The 14,281-nt window shown below is 50.1% G+C and overlaps 2 protein-coding genes and 1 pseudogene across 2 annotated transcripts; 2 read left to right on the forward strand and 1 right to left on the reverse strand.

The window, feature by feature from the left end:
• The first annotated feature begins 350 nt into the window (after window positions 1–350).
• LOC103113295 (large ribosomal subunit protein eL27-like) lies at window positions 351–808 on the forward strand (annotated as a pseudogene).
• Window positions 809–8,084: 7,276 nt separating this feature from the next.
• On the forward strand, window positions 8,085–9,425 carry MSMP (microseminoprotein, prostate associated). The gene is made up of 3 exons (XM_007522813.3): window positions 8,085–8,388; window positions 8,676–8,784; window positions 9,144–9,425. Exons 1-3 carry the CDS (start codon window positions 8,259–8,261, stop codon window positions 9,325–9,327), a joined length of 423 nt encoding a protein of 140 aa, XP_007522875.1. The 5' UTR covers window positions 8,085–8,258; the 3' UTR covers window positions 9,328–9,425.
• RGP1 (RGP1 homolog, RAB6A GEF complex partner 1) lies at window positions 9,360–13,954 on the reverse strand. Its single transcript, XM_007522812.3, has 9 exons — window positions 13,631–13,954; window positions 13,424–13,557; window positions 12,868–13,004; window positions 12,598–12,681; window positions 12,337–12,486; window positions 11,566–11,712; window positions 11,222–11,349; window positions 10,855–11,044; window positions 9,360–9,767 (listed from the first exon to the last, which is right to left on the reverse strand). The coding sequence occupies exons 2-9, from the start codon at window positions 13,537–13,539 to the stop codon at window positions 9,544–9,546; spliced, it is 1,176 nt and encodes a 391-aa protein (XP_007522874.1). The 5' UTR covers window positions 13,540–13,557; window positions 13,631–13,954; the 3' UTR covers window positions 9,360–9,543.
• Window positions 13,955–14,281: the final 327 nt, after the last annotated feature.

Raw genomic sequence — 14,281 nt, forward strand, 5'->3', positions numbered from 1 at the left:
AGTTGCTTCATCACAGTCCCCACATTTCAGACAAGATCGGCATGTTCAGGGTGGTATGGCCGTAGACTGTCCCCACATTTCAAATGTTCGATACATACATGTGACTTGAGGCAATAGAATAACACAGATAGAGCATTTCTATCACCACAGAATGTTCCACAGAATGGTTATAGGGTGAAGACAAGTAGGCAAGGATCAGGGAAATAGTACTTCAGTTTACACAAGAAAGTTTCATGCATGAGGCTTAGGGGTCCCAGGTTCAATGCCCAGCACCAGCATAAGTCAAAGTTAAGCAGTGCTCTGGTCAGAAAGACAACAGCTTTTTGTTGTAGGCCCTGGTGGCCGCTGTTGAAATGGGCAAGTTTATGAAACCCGGGAAGGTGGTGCTGGTTTTGGCCGGATGCTACTCTGAACGCAAAGCCGTCATCGTGAAGAACATTGATGATGGCACCTCAGACCGCCTATACAGCCGTGCTCTGGTGGCTGGGACCGACCGTTATCCACACAAAGTGACAGCCACCATGGGCAAGAAGAAAAGTGCCAAGAAGTCAAAGATCAAGTCTTTCGTGAATGTTTATAATTACAATCACCTTACGCCCACGAGGTACTCTGTGGATATCCCCTTGGACAAAACTGTTGTCAATAAGAATGTCTTCTGAGATCCTGCCCTTAAATGCAAGGCACGTCGAGAGGCAAAAGTCAAGTTTGAGGCAAGGTACAAGACAGGCAAGAACAAATGGTTTTTCCAAAAACTACGATTTTAGATGTTTTGTTTCAGTCATTAAAAGTTAAAAAAAGAAAAAAAAAAGAAAGAGAAATAGACAAATAGCTAACAAAAACACATTTTAATATTTAAAGAAAAATTGTGGGGGGGGTGGCACAGGCTGTGGCACAACTGACTGAGTACACACTTTACCATGAGCAAAGACCAGGTCCAAGCTCTCAGTCCTTCTCTACAGTGGAGCAGCTTCACAAGTGGAGAAGCAATTACAGAAGCCAGACCTTCCACCATCTGCACCCCATAAAAAATTCTGGTCCATACCCCCAGAGGGGCAAATATTAGGGGAAGATGACCAGAGGGCTCTGAACTACAATTCCATCAGGACCCAGAGAAAGAAGAAAAAAAGAAAAATTTACCTGTGAAAACTGATAAATTAGAAAACTATACCTTGACACTAGTAAAAGTAGATTTATCTACAAATTTAAGAGAGGTGGAAAAAAGAAGACTTAAATATGGGGGGCTGGGCACAGCACACCCAGTTAAGCACACAGATTATCATGCACAAGAACCCAGGTTCAATCCCTGAATCCCCACCTGCAGGGAAGAAGCTTCATATAAGCAGTGAAACAAACAGGTGTATCATTCTCTATTCCTCTCTCCTTCTTCCTCCCCTCTCAATTTCCCTCTGTCCTACCTAATAAATCAAAGAAAGAGACAATTAAAAAGGGGGAGACAGTATAATGGTTATTTAAATAAGACTTTCATACCTGAGGCCCTGAGGTCCCAGGTTCAAGCCCCAGCCCCACTATAAACCAGAGCTGAGCGCTCTTGTCTTTCTATCTGTATCTCCCAATCATTAAAATAAAAATAATTTTTAAAAAAAGGAAAAATGGCTGCCAGGAGCAGTGGATTCCTAGTGTTGGTTCTCCTCCTCCTCCTCCTTCTTCTTCTTTCTTCTTCTCCTTCTTCTTCTTCTTCCAGATGCATCGTTTGCATTATGTAAAGACTGTCTAGCCACAAGACAAGTCTAATGGAGCTGGAGTGTACAGAATGAGGAAAAGATGATAAAAGAGGAAGGAACAGAAGTCGATCATGAAAAATAAGTAAAGCCTAACTTTTCAAAATCTGAGTTCTCATCAAAGAAAAAAGGAAGAACATTCCAGCAAGAGGGTGTGAAAGGTGGAGAAGATCCAGAAAGGGCTTCGGACTTATAAAAGTCAATGAAGAAGAAGTGTATGTTGGCAGAGAGAAGCGGAGCTGAGAGGAGGGAGAGAATTTATAGTGCAGGAAGCTGGTGTGAAGTTTTCCTCTGAAGATGCCCGGCTCCGGCAGTGCAAAGAAAGAACGAGGACCAGTGGGAATAAAGTAGGGCTGGGCTGAAATAGCACAGGAGGAAGCAACTGGGCCCAATGGAGGAGATTCACTTTTCTTTTTTTCTAAATTAACTGACCCAGATTTTCCTGTTTGGGGCCAAACACATCTCCACGGCTTAGGGATCTTTAAGATGAATTATCAAGTCCTAGTCTTAGCAATTACATTTGATCCACAATAACAAATTATAAAGATCATGAGAGAGTTAGTTCCTGAGACAGGTAGCAAAATACTACTTCACAGTTGATTTTTAGAAGAGAGATCAGACTATTAAATCCCTGTTATAGAAATACTATGGTGGGGTGAGGAAGACAGTATAATGGTTATGCAGAGAGACTCAGGCCTGAGGCTCCAAAAGTCGCAGGTTCAATCCCCTGCACCATAAGCCAGAGCTGAGCAGACTCTAGTAAAAAAGAAAGAAATATTATGGTGAGCGCAGGTAGAGCAAAGCGTAAGGACCGGCATAAGGATCCCAGTTGGAGCCCCTGCCTCCCCATCTGCAGGGGAGTCGCTTCACAAGTGGTGAAGCAGGTCTGTAGGTGTCTTTCTCTCATCCTCTCTGTCTTCTCCTCCTCTCTCCATTTCTCTCTGCCTTATCCAACAACAACATCAAAAACAACAATAATGAAACAACAAAGGCAACAAAAGGGAATAAACAAATGAATAAATATTTTTTAAAAATAAGTATTATGATGAAGAATCAATGCGTCAGGATGGTGTGCCTGTGTTGTCATACAACATAATCCAAGTTTGAATCTAGTCCCTGACACATTGGAGGAATTTTTGGTCATATGGTAATCTTCCCTCTCTACTCTCTCTCTCTCTTTTTTAACCAGACCACTGCTCAGCTCTAGTTTATGGTAGTGCAGAGGATTGAGCCTGTGACCTCACAGTCACCTTCTTCTACATAATCATTATGCTGTCTCCTCCACCCTGTCTCTCTATATATTTGAAAATTTTGATCTGGTGCAGTGAAGCCCCAGGAAAGAGAAAGAAAAGGAGAAGGGGGTGGGGAATAGTATGATGAATAAAATAGTTTTAGTCTTCCCTTTTTTTATATATATTTATTATTTTTCCCCTTTTGTTGCCCTTGTTGTTTTTCATTGTTGTTGTAGTTATTATTGTTGTTGTTACTGATGTCGTCATTGTTAGATAGGACAGAGAGAAATGGAGAGAGGAGAAGAAGACAGAGAGGGGGAGAGAAAGACAGACACCTACAGACCTGCTTCACCGCCTGTGAAGCGACTCCCCTGCAGGTGGGGAGCCGGGGGCTCAAACCAGATCTCGAAACGGGATCCGTACACCAGTCCTTGGGCTTTGCACCACATGCGCTTAACCCACTGCGCTACCACCCAACTCCCAGTCTTCCCTTTCTTTTCAGAGCTGCAGGGTAAAGAAAGAAACCATATAATTGGGCTCGGAAGATAGCACAACGTTTATGAAAAAGATTTTCATCCTGAGCTCCAAAGTCCCAGGTTCAATCCCCAGCACAACATAAGGCAGAGCTGAGCAGTGCTCATGTAAAAAAGAAAAAGGAACCTTATACTTACAGCTATACCTACAGACAATAGCAAGTAACCTAACACACACCGTACTGTGGAGTCACCTTTCTTTGTCCACATCCCAATGTCCCACCTCAAGAACTGTCTTGAACCAGGGAGGTGGCTCAGAGGTAGGACACAAGTCTTTCATGTATGAGGCCCTGAACCCCACATCACTTTGCATACCACAAAGTGATGTTTTTCTTAGTTCAGGATACATAGGGAAGATTAAAGGGCAGCACTAAATGTTTTCTAATTAAAAAAAAAAAAAGGTAAGGTTAAAAATAAAGACATAGATGAGGGAGAGAAAAAATGGAAATGCTGGGAGTCAGGTGGTAGTGCAGCAGGTTAAGCACAAGTGATGCAAAGTGCAAGGACCAGTGTAAGGGATCCTGGTTCAAGTCCCCCCCTCCCCACCTGCAGGTGGTGAAGCACGTCTACAGGTGTCTTTCTCTCCCCCTCTGTCTTCCCCTCCTCTCTCCATTTCTCTCTGTCCTATCCAACAACAAAGACATCAATGATAACAATAATAACTACAACAATAAAACAACTAGGACAACAAAAGGGAATAAATAAATATAAAAAATCAATTTTATAAAATGGAAATGCCAAGCCACTGAGACGGAAGAACTAAGGTAACAACATAGAATCCAGCCAAGTCAGTGAGGGGGAACCGGTACACACAAAAGCAAGACAAAGACTGCACCGTATGACTAACTCTGGTAACATCACTTTGGATTTTAAATCAAATACTGAATAATCAACTTTTCTCATTTTCTTTTAAGGTTCAACAAAACTGCCAGGTTGATAAATGTCGTCAGGCAGTGTTACAGGGTCATAAAAATCGACATGCCTTACATATAGCAAAGACTGGGTGGCGGGCAGTAATAATACTGGCTACACCAAGGTAAAAGACTCTGGGGTGGGGGTGGGGGGGTGGAAATACAGGTCCAAGAAGGATGACAGAGATTCTAGCGGGGGTTGTATAACTGTTATATGGAAAACTGAGAAATGTTATGCACGTACAAACTTTTGTATTTACTGTTGAATGTAAAACATTAATTAATGTTAACATTAATAAAACAATACAGAATTTTAAAAAATAATACGGGTCACAGACAACTTTGCTAATAAACCACTCACTTAACTACTCTTCCTTCCTGCCCCAAGGAATCAAAATGCCTCATCACTACATCCTCAACTTTCAATGACCTAGTCATAAACTGCTCAAACAGCACTAAGTACACAGATCTCAGTCAGGACTCATCTCTGGGGGGTCAGGAACTCCACCCTCCCTACCTGAAGTGGAAATCTTCCTCATAAGGCAGTGACTTCTCCAGGCCTGGGTTGGCGCGCTGACCTCCAGAGCTGCAACTGCAGGCTCTCCCTTTCTGGGCCTCACTACTTCGCTGATTCTTTTTTTTTTTTCTTTTTTCTCTCTTTCTTTATTTCCTTTTGTTGCCCTTGTTGTCTTATTGTTGTAGTTATTATTGATGTTGTTGTTGTTGGATAGGACAGAGAGAAATGGAGAGAGGAAGGGAAGACAGAGAGGGGGAGAGAAAGACAGACACCTGCAGACCTGCCTGCTTCACTGCCTGTGAAGCGACTCCCCTGCAGGTGGGGGGGGGGTGGTTTTCGAACCGGGATCCTTACGCCGGTCCCTGTGCTTAGCGCCACGTGCGCTTAACCCGCTGCACTACCGCCCAACCCTTTGCTGATTCTTTTATCCCAGCGCCCACCCACTCCTCAGGAGGGGATATGGGGGGGGCGCTTCTCACTGATCCATGGGAGTTCTCTCTCCACGTTCCTCCAGTCGGTCACAAACTCTGGCCTCTGCGTCTACAGAGTATTTTGCACAGGAGTGAAAGCCATGGTCCCCTGCGGCCCCAACTTTTGGGTGCATTTAGTTACCCCTCGCCCCACTCCGTTGTTTTGGGGCTCAGGTGCAGACACACGCAAACCCCTTTGAGTGCAGGCGTGCAGGCGTGCATGTGCACGCGTGTACACTCTTTCTCTCTGGCAGTGCCACAGGTGGGGGTCGTGGTGACTCAGCCGAGGGCCAGCAGGCCAGGGGGCCGGAATGTGCTCACTTCCTCACAGCGCGCACCTGCCCCGCACTGCTGGAGCACAGCCTGGCCCGGCCTCCGGCGGATGTTTTCCCAGTCCCCGTGTGGGCAGTGCACGCCAACCTCCCCCTCCAGGCCCGCTGGCCAACCCAACTGGCACCTCTCAGAGCCGCTGCCTTGGGAATCATGGCATTGGGTCCTGGCCATCACCCCTCACATATCCACACTGCGGCCCCAAGTGTGGCTTCCCGGTTTTGTTTTGTTTTCTTTTCCAGAAACCCCCAGCTCCTGCCCCTGTACACCTGGCTACCCATTACAGGAGGCTCTCACTTGTCCCCCCCTTACTTCACGTAGCTATCCCCCTGACCCACTGACCTACCAGCATCACCACACCCACATCCTTGCTCTCTAGCTCCCCACTCACGTTCACCCCATGCTGGCTTGGCACCAGGTTGCACCAGCAGGTCCTCAGGAAGCTACCCCCACCCCACCCCCAGCCCCCACCCAGGGCAGCAGTGGCAGACCACTGGCAAGACCTGAGCCCTGTAGACAGGCCTTCTAACCCACCTGCCATGCCTCCTACACACCAGCCTACATTAGGGCACCCTACTTCAGCTGTGAGCGCCCCTTTTTCTCTTGGGACACCTCTGAAATAAAAAGGATGTCAACGATAAGGTGACTATCTGAATCTCTGTCCACATAAGCCATCTTCTGGGAAGAGGATAGGAAGTTTGAGGTGAACTGCTTTGTTTCTGAATGGTGATGTAAGAGGTAGGGTAGGGCAGCCCTTGGAAAGTCAGCCCAAAGTAGCTGTATATGATCCACTGGGTAACAGAGAGTCTTGGAGTAATCGGGACTGGAAATTAAAATAAATGCCAAAGTGAGCGGCCCTGTGAGTAGAAGAGAATATTTGGGAGTCTTTGAAATATGAAAATGAAGCTACTTGGTCTGACCCTTTAGTAGTAAACAGATGGCTAGCAGTGGTCAGAAAAGAGAAGTTGAAAGTTCATGTGAGTGGGAATGGAAGAGTGGATCAGAATTCTGAGATAAAACAGAAGCCCTCACGTCAGCTAGAAATGATGAGGAAATACCTGTGCCCAGGCTAGAAGTGAGGCGTGAACCTAAGGAGAGCAAAGTTATCAACAACACTATTTCTTAGACATTTAGAATGTTACCCATGTAAGTAAGGACTGTTTTCTTTTGTGGTAAGACACAGCATGAATGTGAAAGCAGCAGAAGTCTATGCGGGAAGACCAGACCTCCCCTTAGCCCCCTGTAGACGCCCTCAGTCATGAACCAAGCTGCCGCCAATTCACAAAGGAATGCCCACCTCATTTGTCTGAGCTGAAACCCCGTAGTCGGGCACATTTTCTGAATGCCATACACCAGAGATGGCACTGACAGCATCACACGCACTATCTCATTTAATACTTTTCACAACACCAAGAGTGAATATAGCTATTAATTTGTATGTAAGGAAACAAGTTTCAAGAGGTGAAGTAACTTGCCCAAGGTCACAGAGCTAGTCAGTGGAGTCAGGATTTGATTCAAATAGTCTGCCTCCATAGCTTATGTTCTTAATCACTCCTCTTGGGACTCTCTGGAACCTACAGGAAACCCAGAAGAGGATGTCATCAGCTGAAATCTAAAGACCTCACCCCATAACATGCAGGGCAGAGGGCACCTCTGTGACAGTGAAGTGACTCATCCCAGAAGGGCGTCTAGAAGAGAGGCCCCTCTCTGAAAGTATCACCCCCAGGTCCAATGAAACGGTACATCTGCTGTATTTGGGGGTGGGGGTGATGCACAAGGAATGGGTTCGCCTCTGGGAGGCCAGAGGGAGAGACCTTCCAGTCCATCTCTGAGGAGCAGTAGGGTCTCAGGGACACTTGGGGGGGGGGTGTCACGAGGGTCCGAAACAAACATTCCCCACTTCAGGGGCCTGTTTGCTCTCCTGGAGCCTCTGGCTGCCTCACCCTACTGCAGCTCCTCGGTTTGGCTAAAGCACAGAATTTGCCATCCCCAGGAAATACCTCCCTCCGGTGTAGGCAGGGATCCCAGCACACACACCCCTGGAGAGCCTGTATGTGAGGGAGGGGGAGTGGGGGGGAGCAGGGGGTAGTGGAATGTTTCTTTCTTCCAGGTCACGGAAGAGGTCTAGGGACCACCGGGGAGGCCTCTCACCATTCCTACCGCCTTGCTGGGGCAGTGCCCAGTCCAGTGCCCCTTCTATGGCCACTTCCCTCCCCCTAGCTGTGGCAGGGCATGAATCAGCTCTCACAGCTTGTTAAAGCTACACCTCTTGTTTTCATGCCCTCACCTCAGGAAACAGAGTTACAGCTTTTCCAGCTCCACTCAGCAGGGGGCCAGGGTCCTCACTTTATAAACATCCCCAAGCCTGTGAGAGCAGAGGGCACTGAGAGGGTGTGAGACAAGAGGCTGGGGCAGAAAGACAGAAACTTAAGACTCCAGAAGAGCAAGGGAGATAAGCCAAGGAGACAAGACCACAGCAGCTTAAAACAGAAGCCAAGAAGGGTCCCAGAGGACTGCGCTACAGGAATGGCACTAAGGATGCCCTGGGCTAGACAGGCTAAGGGGGTCCTGGGGGGCTGGGGGATCATCAGCTTGGTGGTCACTCTGCTCCTCCAGTATCCAGGAGTCCACAGCAAGTGCTACTTCCAAGCTCAAGGTAAAGACGGGTGAGGCATCAGGAAAGGATGAGGAAAAGGTTGGTTGGTTGGTTGGTGGGTGAGGCATCAGGAAAGGATGAGGAAAAGGTTGGTTGGTTGGTTGGTTGGTTGGAAGGGAAAGGAAGGGAAGGGCGGGGAGAGGGCAAGGTTTAGATGATCCCTGTGTTAGAACACCCAGGTTCCTTCTTGACATGAGAGACTAAATACGGGAGTACCCGACTAGAAGGGCTTCAGCCTGACACCCCCGCCCCAGCCTCATACACTAACAATTCCTGCTCTTCCCTAGCCCCCTGCCACTATGAGGGAAAGTATTATACCCTGGGTGAATCTTGGCTTCGCAAGGACTGTTTCCAGTGCACCTGTCTGCATCCTGTCGGTGTGGGCTGTTGTGACACGTGAGTGGCCAAGGATGACCAGAGCAAATGGCTCTGACATGTGACTGAGGAATGGCCAAGGAGTGACTAGACGGCTGTGACGTGAGCATGAACAGAACAGCAGTATTAGGCTGGGCAAACCTGAAAATACCAACAGGAGCAGGAGAGAGAAGACTTGAGGCTACAAAGTGAAGGGGAGGGTAGAGCTGGGTCTGGAATGGAGTTCTGCTGTGAAACGCAAAAAGGAAAATCTATATATAGTAGGCCAGAGCTTAATTAGGAAGACGGGGTAGGGGTCGGAGGAATGCTGGGAGAGAAGTGGTGTGGACAGAGGTCGCCCTGCACTGTTCTGACTCCTTCCCCATCCTTTGGCCCCCCAGGTCCCAGCATCCCATCGACTTCCCTGCTGGGTGTGAAGTGCGTCAGGAGGCAGGAACCTGCCGGTTCTCCCTGGTGCAAAAATCTGACCCTCAGCTGCCCTGCAAAGGGGGAGGACCCGACCCAGAGTGGGGCTCAGCTAACACCCCTGCTCCTGGGACTCCCGCTCCCCACCACCTCGGCTAAATTCTTCTGCTGACTTCCACTGCTGCTGCCACTTCCAGGGGAACCACTAGCAGCTGCCAATTTATTCTGCATAAATAAATTAACGCTCCAGCTGAAAACCTGCCTCTTATTGCCCGTGCTGTTGGATCCCAGGTGGGGAAAGTGGGCCCTATTAGAGCGCAGGGGCTGAGTTCTCAGTATCTCAAAGAACGGAAGCAGTGCTGCGTTGGTTCAGTTTCAGATAGTGATGGTGCTGGTGCTGGGGCCTGGGGCTGCATAGGAGGCCAAGGTCGGGCTCGTTGGCAGCACCTTGATGGGCAGGTCCCAGCTGAAGGTGTCTACAGGTACTTGCTCGGGCCCAGTCCAGGTAACAGGTTCAGACTGCTCCACAGAAGGGAGGAGCACCAGATCTGGTTCTCGGGATGTCACAAATTCAAAGTGTAATCGCCACTTCAGAGACACTGTGGAAGATAAAGGTAAACACATAAAAGCCAACGACAGAATGCGGGTAGGAAAGGAAGAAGAAAAAAAACTTCAAGAGGAGATGCCATTGGGCAGGGAGTTAGGGTCAAAGGGCTCTCTGGAAAAGCCTACTGCATCAGTCAGAAGCATCAAATGCCTGGTAACCTAAGTGCAGCACAGTTAAAATTGGGCGGCTTGGGAGTCGGGTGGTGGTGCAGCGGGTTAAGCGCACGTGGTGCAAAACGCAAGGACCAGCGTAAGGATCCCGGTTTGAGCCCCTGCTCCCCACCTACAAGGGGGGTCGCTTCACAGGCGGTGAAGCAGGTCTGCAAGTGTCTATCTTTCTCTCTCCCTCTCTGTCTTCCCCTCCTCTCTCCATTTGTCTCTGTCCTATCCAACAACGACAACCACAATAATAACTACAACAATAAAACAACAAAAGGGAATAAGTAAATAAATAAATAAATAAATAAATAAATATTTAGAAGAGTTTAGAGTTTAGAGGCAAGGGGGTTTGAGGCAGGGGTAGATAGCATACTGGTTATGCAAAGAGACTATGCCTAAGGCTCCAAAGTCCCAGGTTCAATCCCCCGTACCACCACAAACTAGAGCAAAAAAAAAAAAAATAGAGGCAAGGAAGCTGGGCAGTGGCACACTCAAATGCACATATTACCAAGAGCAAGGACTGGGGTCGAACCCCTGTTCCCCATCTGCAAAGGGGATGGCTTCATGAGCGGTGAAGCAGGTCTGCAGGTGTCTTGGTCTTTCTCTTCCTCTTACTTTTTTTTCTTTTTAAATAGTTTGTATTTATTTATTGTTAGAGAGAGAAACTGAGGGAGAGAGAAATAGGGGGAGACAGACAGAGACACCCACAGCCCTGCTTCACGAAAGAAAGAAAGAAAGGAAGAAAAAAAAGGGTTTAGGAAACAAGGCAAATATTGAAAGTTAAGGGATGGAAGCTGGGTTGCTAATTAAGAACTCAAGCTGAACTCTGGCTCAGCGCCGTAGCTGCTATCACACTCTAGCTAAGCACAGTATTTCACTCTCCCCGCCCCAATCCTGCTCCAATGATGGTCAAAGTCTCACCAATGGCTGTGCAGAAGCCTGGGGTAGAGCTGAGCGGGATCGGGAGTGAGAAGCTAGTTCTGGTTGTATACAGGCAAGACTCCTGGTGCCAGGCATGAGTCACATGTGACACAGCAGGGGCACTTCCTGTCCCCCGATGCCGCTGGTACTCAGGCTGTACGCGCTCCTCAGTCTGCAAGCTTACTGAAAACTGAGGGCAAGAAGAAAAGCGTGTGCTAGGAGGTACTGGGAGGTGCTGATTCTATGTGAGAGGGCAGCCGAACCTCAACCTATTTCACCAAAGGGATCATGACTGCTCGTGTCTTCTTCCTCCTCCCCCCTCCATCCTTTCAAGTCCAGCACCCCAAGACCTCTCTCTCCATCTCACCTGCAAGCAAGGTACAGTTCCTTCTCCCAGGTTCAACGTTCCCACCACATCCTCACCAAGTCTGTACACAGACTTGAAGATCCCAAATGTTCCAACTTTTCCTCGGCCATCACTGATATTGTATAGATCTGGGGAGAATGGGACAGTGTAAGTCTGGAGCCCACGCTGAGATCCAGCTGGAACTGAGAAACCAGAGGCCACAAAGTGGGGATATTCTTGACAATCTGAAGTGAGAGCCCCAGAAGTATGTAGCAGTTAGGAAAGCCTGTCTGAGAAGAGTATGTTATATAATGGGGGAAGGGCGGGAGATGAGAATAGGCCAAAAATTTTGAAAGGATTCTCACGGAGGCTGCGACAGGATGTGGCAGCCATGAGGCGCTCCCCAGCCAGTTCAGCCAGCCATGAGTCCCTCTTTCCACCTTCATCTTCCTCTAAGAATGGACTAGATGGAGCAACAGCCTCATCCTGGGGAAACCGGACATCTTGAAGACCTAGAGAGAGAATGATTGGAGAAGTAGTGCAGGGAGGGGACAGAGATGGTAGAGGTTAGGGTTTGTGACTTCAAATTGAATGGATTGAAGAAGGGGGTCGGGTGGTGGCGCAGTGGGTTAAGCGCACGTGGTGCAAAGCGTAAGGATCCTGGTTCGAGCCCCCGGCTCCCCACCTGCAGGGGAGTCGCGTCACAGGCGGTGAAGCAGGTCTGCAGGTGTCTATCTTTCTCTCCCCCTCTCTCAATTTCTCCCTGTCCTATCCAACAATGAACAACATCAACAATGGTAATAATAATAATAATCACAACGAGGCTACAACAACAAGAGCAACAAAAGAGGGAAAAATGGCCTCCAGGAGCGGTGGATTCATGGTGCAGGCACTGAGCCAGCCCAGCAATAACCCTGGAGGAAAAAAAAAAAGAAAAAAAGAAAGGACTGAAGAAGACGGAAGCCACAGCTGAGCCACATTTCAAACCATTCTCCAGAACCCTCCCTTCCCAACTCCCTCGAACCTTCAGTAAAAGCAAAAAGCTTCCCACCAGCTCCTCTCACAATCCCTCCAAAGATGATTTCCGTTATGGCGAAGCTTTCTCATAGCTCGCCCCACCGGGAACCCCCGCTTACCAGTCAGCACAAGAACCCTCAGAGGGACCCTGAGTAAAGTGATGGGTGAGTTGACACGCTGGCAGCCAATGGTCAGTTTGTAGACATACTTGACTGACTGACCCCGAAAGGAAGGTGGTCCCTCTATGGGTAGCACTTCACTGTAGGAGTCTGGTTGGGAGGGAGTAGTAAGGGTGGCTGAAGGCAGCCAGAGAAATCCTCCCTCCAGGGGCTTCGAAAAGCAATCCAGGGCTAGGGTGGGCAAGCAGGATTTCGACTCACAGGATTTCGACTCTCCAGGGTCCAGCCTCAAGTCACAGAACAGGATCTTTGGTGGAGTGGAAAGGATACATTGACCTCTTTCCCCTAAAAAATAAAGTATCATTTCATGACCCTTTTGTTTAGTAAGTAACAAGACAAGGCTGGCACAGCAAATTGGGGTTTGTAAAAACAGCCAATATAGGGCAATCCAAACTAAGCCACCCCAAGACAATATACCCTGGGGTAACTATGACCCCGTCTCCCTCCAATGGCACAAGTCCCGTATCTAACCTCGGTGTGGTAGAAAGACAGTCTGGCTCTCCGGCTGGACATCTGGCTGACTGGAGTCTGGGGGAGGCAGTGCTACTCGACTCTCACTGGCATGGAACTGGCAGTGAATCTGAGCACTGGCCCAGGCCAGAGCCTCACTGTGGGAGGAGGAAAAGTAGGTATCGGGTGGGGGTAGTTTTTGACCTCACAAATGCTCTTACAAAACTCCCTTTCATATTGTCTGAAACCAGTACAGGTGAGGTGGCCCTTTCATATTGTCTGAAACCAGTACAGGTGAGGTGGTTGTCCTGGGCATCAGGAAATCCAGAACCCCACGGAGAAACTACTAATCGGAGAAGGATACGGTGGGTGCAAAGGAGGCTGCGGGAGGTGGAACGAGGGAAGGGGGCGTGGGTAGGAGACACGGCTTTGGACAAGCGGGTCTTTTCCTGCAAAGAGCACGCTGAGCAAGACGGTGTCTGTCTGCAGGACAAGCTGACATCCGGCTCAGCACCACAGACGTCAGGTCCCCCTCCCCCCAGAGGGGCCCTTCTCTGTTAAGAACCAGTACGCCCACCTAGATGCAGAAGTGGCCGTGGGGGGCAGGGGGTTGGTGACGGTCACAACACACTCCAGCGCCTCCCCGGCCAGAAACACGGGACCCCGGCTCAGCTCTGCCACCACTTCGATCATGGCAACTTGGGAACAGACCTGAAAGACAAGGGGGTGCCGGGGTGGGGGGGGGTCACTAGCCTGGACTTGGAGGTGAAGGGGCAGCCAGCACCTTCGTGTGTCGGTGCGAGGCGGCGGCAGGCAGGGAGGCAGCTAGTTCGGTACTGCCTGATGGACGGCAGTAATCTGGGTGCCAGACCCCCGCCCCACCCCCTTAGAACCCCGGAATCAGGCCAGTCTCCGCCGCCCCACCCCTCCGGGCTCCACGTCCCAGGCCGAGGCCGCCCGTCACCTCGTGCTCCCAACCCGGGGACGTCGCACGGTCCAAGCCCGGGGTAAGCCCGGGGTAAGTCTCTGGCCCCCGCGCCCGGGCCAGGTGCGTGGAGGGGCTGGCGGCGGAGGAGGCCGGGCAGAGGCGGGACTTCCCCTCCTGGCCCCGCCCCCGGAGCGCCTTCCGGCCGGAAACGCCCGGCTGGCCGGACCGGAAGGGTGTCGAGTCGCGCTGCCGGCCCGGGTCACCTCTCCCCGGGTCCCGCGGGCTGCAACCTGGGCGCTGGCGCCGCCGGGACACGGGCCGGCGGGACCTGGCGCCCAAGGCCGGGGGCCTGGTGTGGCTGCCCCGGGACGCGGCTGCTTGGGGCTCCGGGGCGGGCCCGGGGGCGGGGCCTTGCGGGCGGGGCCTCGCGCGCTGGCCCCCGGGGCTCCTCCCTCCTCGCGGGCGCTGCTGCCTTTTGACCGGGCGGCTGGTCCCTGCGGCCCAATG

This window comes from Erinaceus europaeus, chromosome 10 (genome assembly GCF_950295315.1).
Source record: "Erinaceus europaeus chromosome 10, mEriEur2.1, whole genome shotgun sequence".
NCBI classification, from domain to species: Eukaryota; Metazoa; Chordata; class Mammalia; order Eulipotyphla; family Erinaceidae; genus Erinaceus; species Erinaceus europaeus.

Excerpts from the sequence above, each read along its gene's own strand:
- RGP1 (XM_007522812.3), bottom strand. The coding sequence starts at position 13,539 with ATGATCGAAGTGGTGGCAGAGCTGAGCCGGGGTCCCGTGTTTCTGGCC. Across the intron at positions 12,682-12,867 it reads TGTCTTTCTACCACACCGAG|GGGAAAGAGGTCAATGTATC; the intron begins GTTAGATACGGG and ends TTTATTTTTTAG. Across the intron at positions 9,768-10,854 it reads AGGCTTCTGCACAGCCATTG|TGTCTCTGAAGTGGCGATTA; the intron begins GTGAGACTTTGA and ends TATCTTCCACAG.
- MSMP (XM_007522813.3), top strand. The coding sequence starts at position 8,259 with ATGGCACTAAGGATGCCCTGGGCTAGACAGGCTAAGGGGGTCCTGGGG. Across the intron at positions 8,389-8,675 it reads GTGCTACTTCCAAGCTCAAG|CCCCCTGCCACTATGAGGGA; the intron begins GTAAAGACGGGT and ends GCTCTTCCCTAG. Across the intron at positions 8,785-9,143 it reads GGTGTGGGCTGTTGTGACAC|GTCCCAGCATCCCATCGACT; the intron begins GTGAGTGGCCAA and ends TTGGCCCCCCAG.